A 13,292-nucleotide genomic window follows, 5' to 3' on the forward strand; every position below is an offset into this window, starting at 1 on the left:
GGAGCAGAATCCTTCAGGTAGGACTGGCTTAAGGACCATCACATCACCCATGGTCCCTGTCACTGGTTACTATGGTGGCACTGGTGATGGCTGTTTGGGTTGATTTACAAGTTCCCCCACCTTCCTCCATTAGCACCCTGAGCTACCTGTGGCCAGCCTGCAGCACCCTGCTGTCTCCCATGGCAGGGCAGGGGAAGGGCAAGCCACATACTCTGCCTCTCACCTGCCTTCCCCTCCCTTCCCATCCCACTCCCTGCTAGCCCTTCTCCTGCAGAGCAGGGTTACCTGAGGGCACCATGCTTTATTCATAGGCAGCTACAGACAGCAGCCACGTGTAGCCTGCTGCCTGCATGTATCCCTTGCAGCCCAGGTGGCCCTGCCAGTGCCATCCATAAGGGGTGGTGAGGGAGGTGTGCCTGCTGGAGCCCACACTGATGCACTCTGCAGGGAAGTCAGCCCTAGAGGAAGGACGCTGAGCAGTCCCAGCCCAGAGAGCAACTTAAAATCCACACAACCTGTGTGAGAAAGCGATCAGACCCTGGCTTGGCTGAGCTGGCCAGCCTGCTTTTGCCAGGGGTCAGAGGTTCACCCCCGTTAGCCTAGCCCAGCAGGCAGGGCCTTGGTGCAGAGCTGCCTGGAGATGGGCTGGGTGAAAGTCCTGCCAGCTTTGGCTGCCTGTGCTGTGCTGCAGCTGGCAGGGTGTTAAGGAGAAACCCCATCTGGACAAACCTGCTGGCTGGGGGAAGAAGAGGACAAGGGAGAGTCAAGGTCAGGGGTCTGAAGCCCACGTGCTTCCTGCTCCCAGCCTTGGCAGGAGCCAAGGGAAGCAGGAAAGGAAGGGAGTCTCGTAAATATGGCAGCAGGGCTGGAGGCAGCTGCCAGAGAGCACAGCCCTTCCTCTACTCCGCTCGCTGCCGGACGTTTCCTACAGCTCCCGCCCTGAGGGGAGCCCTCAGGGAACTGCCAGGGCATCGAGGCCAGGACAGTGTGGCCCCAGGAGCATGGCCCCCAAGCCCACTCACTCACCCTGGCTCAAGCTCACTGCCTGGCAGGAAGACTTGTCCATGTGCTGTGGTGGGTGCTTGGCCAGGGTGGCTGGGTGCCAGCAATGCCTCAAGTATCCCAACTACAGCAGGAGGCTTTTCTCTTGGCTCCTTTGCTGGGAACAAGCACATGTGGCCTATTGCCATACAGAAGTGATCCCTAAGAGGCTGCCCTTGGAGCAGTCTTGGGAGCAGGTTGTTCATTTAAGGATCCCCTGGAAAATTCTGTTCTCTGGGGCAGGGCTGCCCTGTGGATGTGAGAGGTGTGCCAGGCTAAATGGCCAGGGTGTCTTGGTGTGGGCCAGCAGATAGAAGAGATCCTGCTGTGCTGCCGAGCCCCCCGCTGGGGACTGCAGTGGTCCCACGCTCCCACTCTGTCCCCTTCTGTCCCCTCAGAATGTGCAGGCTGCAAGGAGGAGATCAAGCAAGGCCAGTCTCTCCTGGCCCTGGAGAAGCAGTGGCACGTCAGCTGCTTCAAGTGCCAAACGTGTGGGATCATCCTCACGGGCGAGTACATCAGCAAGTGAGTGCCACCGTCCTGGCAGCAGGCTTGGCCATGCTGGCTGTTGCCAGGCTGGACCCCTAGCTTGCTGGGCTGCACCCCACGGGGCTGGGGCTGCAGTGAGGGGATGCCCAGCCCAGCTCACCCAGCACTCACCCCTTCTCCTTCTTCTCCCAAAGGGATGGCATCCCATACTGCGAGTCCGACTACCACGCCCAGTTTGGCATCAAATGTGAGACCTGTGACCGGTACATCAGCGGCAGGGTCCTGGAGGTGAGTCCCAGAGCCAAAGCCACCCCATCTCAGTCTGGAATGGGGACTTGTGTATGTCCCATCCAGATGTGCATGTGCATGCCTTGGGCAGTTGTGGGAGTTTTATCATCTTGCACCCTTGTCATACTACCCCTCTAAGGGTTATGACTCTTTCTGCAGCAGGTGTGTGGACACAGCCTGCGCCTGCTCGGGAGGGTGGGAGTGTGAGAAGAAGCACCACCATGCTGCAAACCTTTGGAGGGGTGACTTGGTACTGGTGGTCCAGAAGCAGTCAGAGCATGTGGTGGGGTGGGTATGCTGGGATGTGTCCCAAGCCCAAGATGTGGGGCCACTAGACTTAACCAGCAGCTACCATGCCTGGCTCTAGAGTGTCCGTGCTCACCCCAGCCTACCTTCTGAGTGCATCCTTGTGCAGGCAGCCTGCCTGTTGCCTTGGAAACACAGCCAGTATGGCTGCCTGTTGCAGAGCCCAAATGAGGTGCTGCAGCACCCTGCCCATGGGCAGCCTTCCCTGTGGCATAACCCTTTGCAGGGCCTCAGCCCAAGCCGGGAGTCCCTTTCCTGGGACAAATCTGGAGGGAGCTTTGCTCATGACATTGCTGGCCAGCAGGAGCTGCTCTGCCAGAGCCACAGAGAGATGCAGAGACCCCATGGGGATCCCACAGTAAGGCATGGATGCAGGTGGCCATGGAGCATGTTGTGGGTGAGGGTAGAGCTGTATAGCCTGCAAAGGGAGTAGGGATTGCTGTTGGAGAAGGACAGAGAGATCTGTCAGGGCTGTCCTTGCCATCATCAAGGTGTTCATGTTCTGCCTGTGGTCCCTGCTCCTGGAGGTGTGGGGTCCTATCATGCTTTCTGTTTCTACTCCAGTGTTTGCAGTGGGAAAAAGGCAGAAAATCTGGTCTGAGGGTAAACCAAAAGCTGAGGAGGCATAAAGAAAGATGTCAGAATGAAGCCTGTTATGATTTGTGGATCCCCTGGTGATACTCAAGAGCCAGGCTGTGGTGATGTAGAGAATCAGCAATGCTGAAAGCATGCTCAGGCCCTCCTGAGACCTTCCCTTCTGCGTGACTGAGTGGGAGAGAAGCACTCCTGGGGCAACACTGGCACCCACATCTCTGCTATCCCCAGATGGCAGCCATAGGAAACTGTATCCCAAAATCAGAGTTACCATGGCTCCACGGCAAGCTAGATGGCAGGTCCCATGGCCTGGAGTGGCAGTGTCTGTGTAGGTCCAGCCTACTGAGAGCTGTTTCAGGACTTCTCCAGCATGTTTCACTCAGACTACAAGGAAGAGGTCACCTGCTCTAGTCCTGCTGGCCTGAAAGCACCCAGACTGGCCAGGAAACCTCTGCTGAAGCTGGAGCCAGTAGCTCTCCAACATATTCCCCCTCTTCAGGGAACTGCCTGTGCTTAGGAAGGCTTTCTGCTGACCCCAGGCTTCAGCTGCAGTCCCAGAGTGGCTCCTGTGAACATGAGCTCAGCACTGCATCAGCTGCCATGGGCTGGCTGCCCGTTGCGAGGCCACTCGATCAGCAAACGTCTGAATGGAGCTGGGCCAAGCCAGGGCCTCCCCTGACACTGAATCCCTGCTGCTGCTCCCTGGGTAGTCCTGTCCCTGATAACCCTGTGCCAGGGGAACATCCTCAGCACCCCAGCAGGGCAAGCAGACTGGAGTTACATGGTATGGGATGTGCAGTGCGTGAGAGGAGCCAGCGGAGCCCTGGGACCCCTGCCCCAGGCTCAGAGACTGTGCTGCCAGCCTGGCTGGCACCACTGGGCACTGCTGCCTCTGAGCCACTTGTTGCAGTGGTCTCAGGGTTTTTGTCACTCAGTGCAACACAGCAGAGTCAGGATGAGCACTGGGTGTTCCTGCTGCTGTGCATATCTGAGGGAACAGGCAGAAAGCAGCTCTGCAGGGCATGGCAGGTATGACTTTAGCTCAGCCTGCCTGAAAGCTGGAGACAGCCCTGGGATGGTGGCAAGGGGGCAGTCCTCCCTGCTCTCCCTCACCTCCATCTCCCCTGTCTCTTCTCTTGGCAGTAGCTTTAGTTCTTTGCCTTCCCCTGTGCCTTCCATCCTCAGCTCTGCTCCCAGCATCAGCTCCTCCTGTCTTGAGAGGCCACCCAGCTCTGCCCACCCATTCCAGGCTGTGGGAAGAAGCTGGCTGAATACTGTGAGATGCTGTGGACAGCACTCATCTCACATTAGCACCTCCCATGCCTGGGCATGGGAGACCTCCTTGTGCAATGAGACTCTGGGTGGAAAGCAGCATACCTTGGCAGCAGTGTCATCATGAGCAGAGCTGAGGTGCCACCTCCTTGCAGGTACTGTCATGCAGCCAAGAGAATCATAGGGTATGGGTGCCAGAGGGCTGTGCCAGGCAAGCACCATGGGACCTGCAGGTGCTGCAGGCACCTCTTGCCTCCCCATGGCCAGGGCTGAGTCCGTGTTCCCCACCCTCCCCAGGTACTGAATGGTCTGTAAAACCAGGATCTCATTGTCTCTGGCAGAGCATGAAGTGGAAGGGTGCCTTTAAAGAATTTTAGTCCTCAGAAAGCAACCTCCAGGCTATCCAAGCTGCTCTGAGCTGCACAGCCAGGCTTGAGTGATTAATGAGTCTTTAAGGGCCCCCAGGTGATAACGAGCAGGTCTCTTCCCTTTGCCAGCCTTTTATGAGCTGTAATATTAACCAATATAAAAGGAACAAGGTTTGTGCATGGTCTGGAGAGTTGCTTCTTGGGGAGGAGTTGCTTCTCCTACTCATCTGCCCTGCCTGCCCTAAAATCTTGCACTCTCTTTTGGCATGAACTGGAAGGGGAAAGCCACTGGCTTTCCATCTGCACCCCAAGGGCATTGAATTCCAGGTTGATTTTTATGAGCAATCAACTAGCAGATTCTCAGTTATGCTCACAGCAATTTTTCCTGTTGATCCTTCCCGTTTCAAACTGCTTCCAGCCCTCTTTGTCATGATCCCCTTCTTTGTCATCTCCCCTCTGATTGCCTTAAATTATCCTTCCTCTTCTCTTGGGTTATTATGGGAGTAAAATGTCCTTTGGGGGTCGAGCTCTGACAGCACAGCCCAGATTCCTCCTGCCCTGAGCCAGCTCTTGCCTCCCAGCCCAGAAAACGAGCCTATAATTGAAATGCCAGCAGCCACTTTGAGTGGAAACAAGGCACCAATTAAAGCTGTTATCCCTGTCAAAGGGCAGAGGGAGCAGCCTAGCGCTGGAGTTTGGACATGGCTCTACAGACACAGAAAAGTTTCTTTAGGGCTGATGGCAGGAAGAAGCCTGTGCTTTGCCACCCTTCTCCCATTACTGCTTCCCTCCTGTGACATCCTGGGCCAAATTTGCTGTTTGTCTTCATGGCTGTAGAGGGAAGGAGCTGGTGCAAAGCATGGCTGCTGGCTAGGTGGCACAGCAGAGGCTCCCTTTTATTTCCAGAGTACAAAGACAAGTCACTAGGGGCAAGGTTTGTGGCTACCTTCACTGGGGGGTTGGAACCTCCTGGTTCTGCTTTCCTGTGTGTTGGTGTCCTGGTTTGAGCTAGAGTGGAACCAATTGTCTGCAAGTCAGCTCTGCACCTTCTGAGGTTTAAGGTGCAGTTTTGCAGGCAGCATCTGCTTCTAGAAGTGATGGTGCTTGATGTTTGTAGTTAACACCAAGGCTCTTGCTTAATCTTGCTCCTACGGAAACCAAGGTCACTGCTTAATCTTGTCTACCACATTGGGGCTGCAGTAAGTGAAAGGGTCATAGGTAAGCATAAAGGTCATGTTTACAGGGAGAAGCTGACAGGGCAGGTAACCCAAACCTGGCTAACAAAGTGTTCTATTCCACGTGCATCATGCTCACTATAAAGCTGAGGCATCACAAGAGTCAAGCCATCTTCTTCTATGGCCAGCATTCAAGGAGGTCTCTATTCTTCTGCCTTTGATCTCAATCCTGGAGTTCCTGAATCCAGTTCTTGTCTGTCGCTGAGTCTGGTCTGGACTCTGAATGACCTCACTATTGGTTTTGTATATACATAAATTATATATTTTTTTTTCTTTTCAACTGTTACTGTTTTATTAAAGCTGTCCTGGAGTTTTTTTTCCATGAATTTCTCTCTCTTATTCCCTTCCCCTTCTGGGATGGGAGAGGGGTTAATAGAGAACATCTGTCATTTGTTTAGTGGCTAGCCCAGCCCTAACCCTTGACAGCTGGACATTTTGAGGAGAGCAGAAGGTTCCCAGTCTGACTCACAGCCCAGCAGGTCAGGAGCCCTAGTGATGAGGTGGTCCTGGGTAGTTTTGCCCCATTCACCTTGTCATTGCCTGCAGCAGTGCCCGATGCCAGGGCCACTCACCCTCAGGGAGATGAGTAGGTCACCAAGCCCTGCCTTGCTCAGGGGCTTCTCTGCTCACCCTTGCAGGCAGGAGGGAAGCACTACCACCCCACCTGTGCCAGATGTGTCCGCTGCCACCAGATGTTCACGGAAGGAGAGGAGATGTACCTGACAGGTAGGGAGAAGGGTCTGCTCTGCCCTGTGTTGGAGCATGGATGACTGTGCCTGGTGTCAGCCATTGTGCCTCAGTTCTTGGGAGCTGTTTCATTTCTTAGCACACAAACTCAGTCCCCACTGCTCTGCCTTCTCAATGGGGACATGCCTGTGGTCATGCAGTAGTGGAGAATGCACCCAGGAACGCTGGTGGGACCCAGCAAGTGACCTCCCTCTGCATCCTTGGGGCTTACCACTCCCCTCCTGCTCTACTCACCATGGAGAGACTCCAGTTCCTACCTCCTGCCCTGCAGGGCCTCCCAGGAGCTGCCTCCCTCCAGCATGCAGGGATTGCACTCCTGTAACACCACTTGCTCAATGTAGCTTCTGCTCAGGAGAGCACTGACACATCCTCAGGGCATCATGGGCTGCAGGGCACTGCTGGAGGTGGCCAGGACTGGACGGGACCTCCCCATGGCAGGAGGAGCTGGATCATCCCTAGCAGCGGGGGTGAGTTGGGTGTGGAGCTGAAACGTTTTCCCTCTGCTGCATTGCAGGCTCTGAAGTGTGGCACCCCATCTGCAAGCAGGCAGCCAGAGCAGAGAAGAAGCTAAAGGTAGGCAGCAGGGTGAGGAGCACCTCCAAGGGGTGGCACATCACAGGTGATGTTACATCACTGCTGGAAGGTGAAATGTTGTGACAGTGTCCAAGCCCAGGGTGGCTTCTCAAGGCTGGCACAAACTCTGTCCCTGCAGCCCAGAGGATGGAGACTGGCCATGGCCTGGGACCTGCCTCCTGGCTGGCACTGGCTCATGCCACAGCTGCAGAAGTGGCACAGCAGTCCCCTCACCAACCCTTTGAGCTGTTGGGCCTTCTCTGTATCTGACTGGCCTCGAGGACAGCTTCCTGCTGGGTTTTGCCAGGCCACTTGTCTCCCTCCAGACCCGGCCCGAGGAGAGGCCAGGGCACAAAGCTGGATGGCAGGGCAGCCTGGAGCAGCCATGAGCACTGGCACAGCAAGTGAATGAAAGGGCAGAGGAGCTGGATCTGTTTGCTTGCTCCATGCAGCACTGTGCCTGTTTTGGGTCATTCTGTGTTGTGTTCTCACCTGTCTTCTGCTTTTCTGTCTCCACAGCACAGAAGAACATCAGAAACCTCCATCTCACCCCCAGGTTCCAGCATTGGTTCCCCGAACCGCGTCATCTGCGTAAGTAGAGCTCTGACCCTCATCCTTGCGGGGCAGATCGGAGGCTCCAGCCCCAGGGAGGGGAGCAGCAGCTCCTCTGCATCCCATGGGGACAAGTCCAGCCTTTGGGGACAGCATGGACAAGCCATGCCTCTTGCCCCAGTGGCATGTTGTGCCACCAGTGCTGTTGGCACAGAGCAGGAGTGCTCAGAGGGGCACAGTCCCACCCTCCCAGTTCCTCTGCCCCTTCTTGCTGCTGCCTCTCAGGCATCTCCTCTTACCTCTTTCTGCTAGTGGGGTGACACCAGGCTCTGTCTACTCTGTGCTGGCTCCACACTGTGTGCTCCAGCCTCCCTTTCCTTCTCTCCTCCTCTTCCTTTCTGTCTGTCTCTGTCTCTCCCTCTCCCTAGGCTAAAGTGGATAATGAGATCCTTAATTACAAAGACCTGGCAGCTCTTCCCAAGATTAAAGCCATCTATGAAGTGCAGCGTCCTGACCTCATTTCATACGAACCCTATCACAGATACACGTCGGATGAGACGCTGGAGAGATATAGCTATGGGGAGGTACTGAGTCTTGATATGCCCAGCACTGGGCTGCACAGGTGCAATGGGAAAAACTGCATGAGGCTTTGCTCACTCCACTAGCAGTGCTGCAGGGAGGCAGGAGCTGAGGTTGGACCTCTCCTGGAGGCTCCCCATCACTGGGGAGAGGCCTTAGCTGGAAGGGAAATGATGGTGCTGCTGCTGTAGGCTAAGCAAGCAAGCAGTGACCTTCTCAGCTGATGGCAGTGCCCTGCCCACACTGTGCTGCAGACTCAATGTGCAGGGACAGGCAGGGCCATGTAGGAGGAGATGTCAGCCTCAGGAGTGGTGTGGCAGGGAGCTGCAGCAGGAGAGGAGAAGGGCATGCAGCGCATGTGTGTCCCTGGGTAGAGGGACAGAAAGCCAGCAGGCTCAACCCAGAGCCTGGCCCCTGGCAGGCAATCCTCCTGGCCACCCAGCCCCAGCATGGCATCTGTGGAGCACAGCAAGGCTACTTCTGGTGGGTGCTGGCCCCACATCTGGGAAAAGGGCTTGGTCAGTGCTGTTTTGGAGGCATGTGATAAGACGATGCCCAAGCAGAATGTGACATGGGATTGCCCTGCCCCACTCCCCCGGGCAGGCTGGGACTGCTCGATGATTTCACTAAGTTTGTGGAAAAAGAAGCTCTGAGCAGCTCACACAGAGGTGAAGGACCCGGGGTGGTCCTGGAAGAGAACTTTGTAATGGCCAACAGCAGCACCTCTCATATCTCCAGTCCCAAGGCTCGTCACAAGTCTGGTTTCCTCCAGGCCACCTGGTGATGGTGCAGACTGCAGGGTCATGGCCCACTGTGGAGCACCAAGCAGCCAGCAGCCACCTTACCCACTGCAGCCACTCCCCCGAGGTCTCTGAGGAGGGGTGCAGGCTGCTCATTCAGGAGGTGCTATTCTCACGCCAGCTCCCCTCCTGGCCAGGGGCTCCTTGCCCAGCATCCTACCACAGTCTGGCTCTGGCTGTGTCACCAGTTGCCCTCACAGCCTGGCAGATACGATGAGGCTGTAATCTGGGGAAAACAAGCTGCTGTGGGACCCCATTCTGTCTCTGCTCCCCTTAACTGTGTGCTCTCTCTCTCTCCCCTCTTTGCCTCCTGCTGCCTCCAGTCCCTGGGGACCCTCTCCCCGTATTCACAGGTAATGGCCCCAGCGGGCACCAGCAGTGTGTCCCCTGCTGCCACAGGGTGTCCCTGCTCAGGGACTGCTGGGGCTTTGCTGAACCTCCCCCTGCCTGGGTACTCCCCAGGGTGGGGGAAGACAGAGGGACTCTATCCAGGATGGTCCTGTCCTTCAGGCCCCAAGGAGAGCAGCGTGCAAGCCCTCTTTGGCAGAATAGACCCAGGGTGCAGCTCCTGCCTCAGCGGAGGGGGACACCAGCAGTTGGGAACAAGCACAGGGGCAGGGGATGATTTCAGCTTGGTGGGGTGAAAGCCTCTGGCTGGGCACTCTTACCTGCTTCCAAACCCTGCCAGCACTTCAGCAGGCGGGAGGCAGAGCAACCTGTGGAGCCCCTCCAGCCGTGGAGAACATGCACACAGAGCATGAACCTTCCTGGGCTGGCACAAGCACAGGGAGCCCTGTCCAAGGGACCTTCCTGCAGGGCTGCTGGGACACTGATCTGCCTTGTTCCTTATCCTGCCAGCTTTAACCCCACCTCTTTCCACGCCTTTCCCCATCCTAGGACATCTATGAGAGCTTTGACACACGGCAGAGGCGAGCCTCCAGCCCTGGCTACATCGACTCCCCCACCTACAGCCGCCAGGGCATGTCCCCCACCATCCCCAGGTCCCCACACCATTTCTACCGCTCAGGTGAGGATTCCAGCTGCAGCCCCAGGAAGGGCTAAGATCAGACCCCCCAAGTAGAGCAGGGATCACCAAACTGTCCCCTGCTTCTCCCATGGGACCTTTGTAGTCCCTTCTCTGGCAAGCACACAGGAGGACTGGGGATGTCGGGGCAGGGCTGATAGCAACAGAAGCTGTGGGGCAGTGACTTAGCTCTTCTGTGTACATCCTTCTGTTCCTCTGACTCTTGTCTTGTGAGCAGCAAAGAGAGGCCGAGGGGACTTTGTCCTGGCTCAGACCTGAGCTGGGGTTTATGGAGAATGGAGGGGGAAAGGAGGAGACCCCCAGGTCCAGTGAAGACCCCCTCAGCTGGCCTGGTAGCTCTGTGAGGGATGTGCACAGGAGTGCTTGAGCCTAGCCAGTGCTGTAAGGGTTTGGGGGTTCCTCAGAGACACTTGTGTGTGCACAGGCTGGAGCATGTTGGGAGGGTGAAGCAGGCTGGCTGTGCAGTGTCTCCTGTCCTTTGGAGCCAGGGAGTAACAACTGGGAAAATCTGAGGTCAGTAAGTCTGGAGGTCCACAAGCTCCCCCAGTGCTGTGCTGCCAAGGGCCTGTCATCGTCTGCCTCCTCAGCACGCTCAGCTTTCCTCTCCCATTGCTGGGGCAGGCTGCTGCCCTGCACCAGGACCAGCACCAGCACCCGCCCGCAGGGCTTCCTCTGCATCCCGCCTGCCTCTGGAGATGCAGGAAATCTCCTCCTGCTCCATCACGCCCCATCCTGGATCACAGCCTGGCACATGTCACCGTCACACCTGCCACACCCCCAGCTCCTCTAACACCGCTGCATTTAACACCCATTTTCTTCTGCCTCTTGTTCTCTCTCTCGGTCACTTATGGCTGCTTCTGCTCGGCACTGCCTAGGCACCGAGAGCGGGCGCAGCTCCCCCTACTATAGCCAGTTAGATGTGAGGTCCTCCACTCCAACCTCATACCAAGCACCCAAGCATTTCCACATCCCAGGTAGGCTCTGGAGCACCCTGGTCTCCAGGGAAGCACCGTGTCTGTGGCATGCCCGCATGTGCCGTCCCCCTTGTGTCGCATGCGTAGCTCCGCCGCCTGCCTAGAGCCAGCTGGCAGCAGGATCTACCCCTGGTAGAGGCCATCCATAAACAGGACCTGCAGCTTGAACCCTCCTCCCTTTCTGTCACCACCCAGATGTCCCAGAGCCACCTGGAGTCTGCTTGATCCTTGCAATGTCCCTCTTCTCCCTCTTCCCTGGCCCTCCTCCACCCCCACACGAAGATGAGTCCCTTGCAGAGAGCCTTCCCCCTCCCCTGCCTCCCCCAGGACCGTGAGCTGAAGTGTGTCTGCCGGAGGCCTTTCCGCACCCACCCACTACAGATGACTATTTTATACTCCCCATAGGGCCCGCTGCTCCCTCCCCCCAGAGTCTTCTGGGCTTGCCAGATGCTTGCTCCCCTTCTGCATGGATTGCAGGGGGCCATCAGGTAAGGGCCACCACCCACTCCCAGCCACACAGAGCCCATTGGGATGGGGATAGAGTGGGCAGAAAGGGAAAGTGGGGAGGGAAGCAGTCAGAGCTGACCACCCTGCTTGTCTGTAGGCATCTCCTGCTGCCCTTTCCTCCAAAGTGTGGATCCCTCCACAATATGTAGCTCATGCCATGAGGACACTCAGAGGCTCTCCACTATGGTCCCCTGCTCCCATCCCATCCCTGTCAGGGTCTGGCCCCACCGCCTGCCCTGCCCTCCCGCTGATGGTCAGTGGTTTATGGATGGCTCCCTCCCTGCTCCACCAGCTCTGCTGCCTGGCCCCTGCATGGGGGCTGTAGCTCTCGGCACCAGGCTCCAGTTTGCTTTCCCCCCAAGCTCGCTCTTTTCTCTCTCTGCTGTGGAAAGAGGCTTTGGCTGATGTTGTTTCACCCCAGGTAGCTCGCAGGTGGTTCTTGCAGGTGCTGGCATCCCTGAGAAGCTACAGCAGTGCGAGCCATGGTGCACTGCTGCTGGCTGGCAAGGGCAGCCGGTGGCTCCTGGCCTTGCCATCCCTCCCGGAGCTGGCAGTACCCACTGCCCTGGCGTGCATGCTGACGCTGGGGTGTTCACTGCATGTCCTCTGTGCGCTCTGCTGCCTGAGGGCAGCCCCAGGACCAGGCTCCTGCTGCCCATCCCAGAGCCTGCCTGGCCCTGACTCAGTGCTGTGCTCCTGTGGGACGTGTGGACCCAGAGGTGGTTGTATGATGGAAACATGGCCTGGGGCTAGCATCTCCTGCAGGACCTTTGTCCTGTCTGCTCTTTGCACACCCATACTGACCTCTCCTTCCTCTCTTCTTTCTTCTCTTTCTTTCTGTCTTCTTCCACCAGCTGCCGTCGAGAGTAACATCTACCGGAAGCCCCCCATCTATAAGCGACACGGTAGGGGCTGCTGCTGTGCACCAGGCTCTGCTCCATGGAGCCAGTGGGGCAGGGGACCTGCATGGAGCTTGGTCACATTTAGGGGCAGGGTGGGAGATGGGAGCAGGTGTCAAGGCAAGGTGTTGGTGGGCTCCTGCCCCTGCTTCCCTCTGGGCAGGAGAATGCAGGGTTCGGTGTGAGAAAAAGGCAGCTTTGGACCATGTCGCTGTTGTGAGGGATGGAAGGCTGTTGTGAAGGCTGTCCATGGCATCAGAGAAGGGGAGCTGAGGGAGGGAGAGTGAGGCCATGGAGAGGTGGCAGAAGGGACAAGGGTGGCTGTTGCTTGCTGATGCCAGGAGACAAAGCAGCCTTGGAAAAGGGATGAAGAAACTAATTTGTAGATGCATGTGGAGCCCTGGAGAGGAAGTACAGCCCTTCCTGGATGGTCCTCCAGAGCAAAACAGGCCTGGGCTGTGTTGATGGGTAGGGAGGAGTCACAGGGGTGTTCAGTGTCTCTTAGTGGGGCTGGCTTGCACTGTCCCTGCTTGCTCCTGCACACAGAGGGGCAGCAGCTCCCCCCAAGCAGTAACTGTGTCCTCTCTCTCCCTGGGCTCTCCCTTTTCACCCGCCCAACTCCTGCCACCCTGCTGCTGGCTGCACCCACTGCTGTAAGTAGCTGCCATTGGCAAGGTCCCTTGTGCCTGCTTGAGGTGGTGGTGGGATGACTCTTGCTACAAAGCCTGTCCTTGATGCTGCTTCCCCTGCAAGTCTCTTGGCCTCTGGGGGAAAGGAGTGGGGCTCACCCTTGCGTTTGTCATATGTGCCATTGAGGGTCAGCCCCCCGCCTGAGCAGAGCTCCGTGTGTGGTCCTGCCCAGGTCCAGAGCTGCTGGGTTCATTCCTCTTCCCTCCCTGCCTTCCCCTGGCAGTAACCCAGCCAGAGCCCCTTCCCTGCTGCAGCTGATCCTTTCTCTACGCCCTTCTGCCTGTGTGGTTACAGCCCCCCGGTGATGGGACAGCCAGGGGCACAGGGGCATGG

General features: G+C 57.2%; 1 protein-coding gene across 1 annotated transcript in view; it reads left to right on the forward strand.

The window, feature by feature from the left end:
* ABLIM3 (actin binding LIM protein family member 3) overlaps window positions 1-13,292 on the forward strand; it is a 44,442-nt gene that overhangs the window by 26,774 nt on the left and 4,376 nt on the right. The window contains exons 6-16 of the mRNA XM_054389382.1: window positions 1,440-1,566; window positions 1,725-1,818; window positions 6,232-6,319; window positions 6,855-6,913; window positions 7,433-7,504; window positions 7,894-8,049; window positions 9,168-9,197; window positions 9,742-9,871; window positions 10,765-10,863; window positions 12,225-12,275; window positions 12,931-12,939. Of these exons, the coding sequence (XP_054245357.1) occupies window positions 1,440-1,566; window positions 1,725-1,818; window positions 6,232-6,319; window positions 6,855-6,913; window positions 7,433-7,504; window positions 7,894-8,049; window positions 9,168-9,197; window positions 9,742-9,871; window positions 10,765-10,863; window positions 12,225-12,275; window positions 12,931-12,939 (915 nt within the window). The remainder of the gene's footprint in view (window positions 1-1,439; window positions 1,567-1,724; window positions 1,819-6,231; window positions 6,320-6,854; window positions 6,914-7,432; window positions 7,505-7,893; window positions 8,050-9,167; window positions 9,198-9,741; window positions 9,872-10,764; window positions 10,864-12,224; window positions 12,276-12,930; window positions 12,940-13,292) is intronic.

This window comes from Indicator indicator, chromosome 18 (genome assembly GCF_027791375.1).
Source record: "Indicator indicator isolate 239-I01 chromosome 18, UM_Iind_1.1, whole genome shotgun sequence".
NCBI lineage: Eukaryota > Metazoa > Chordata > Aves > Piciformes > Indicatoridae > Indicator > Indicator indicator.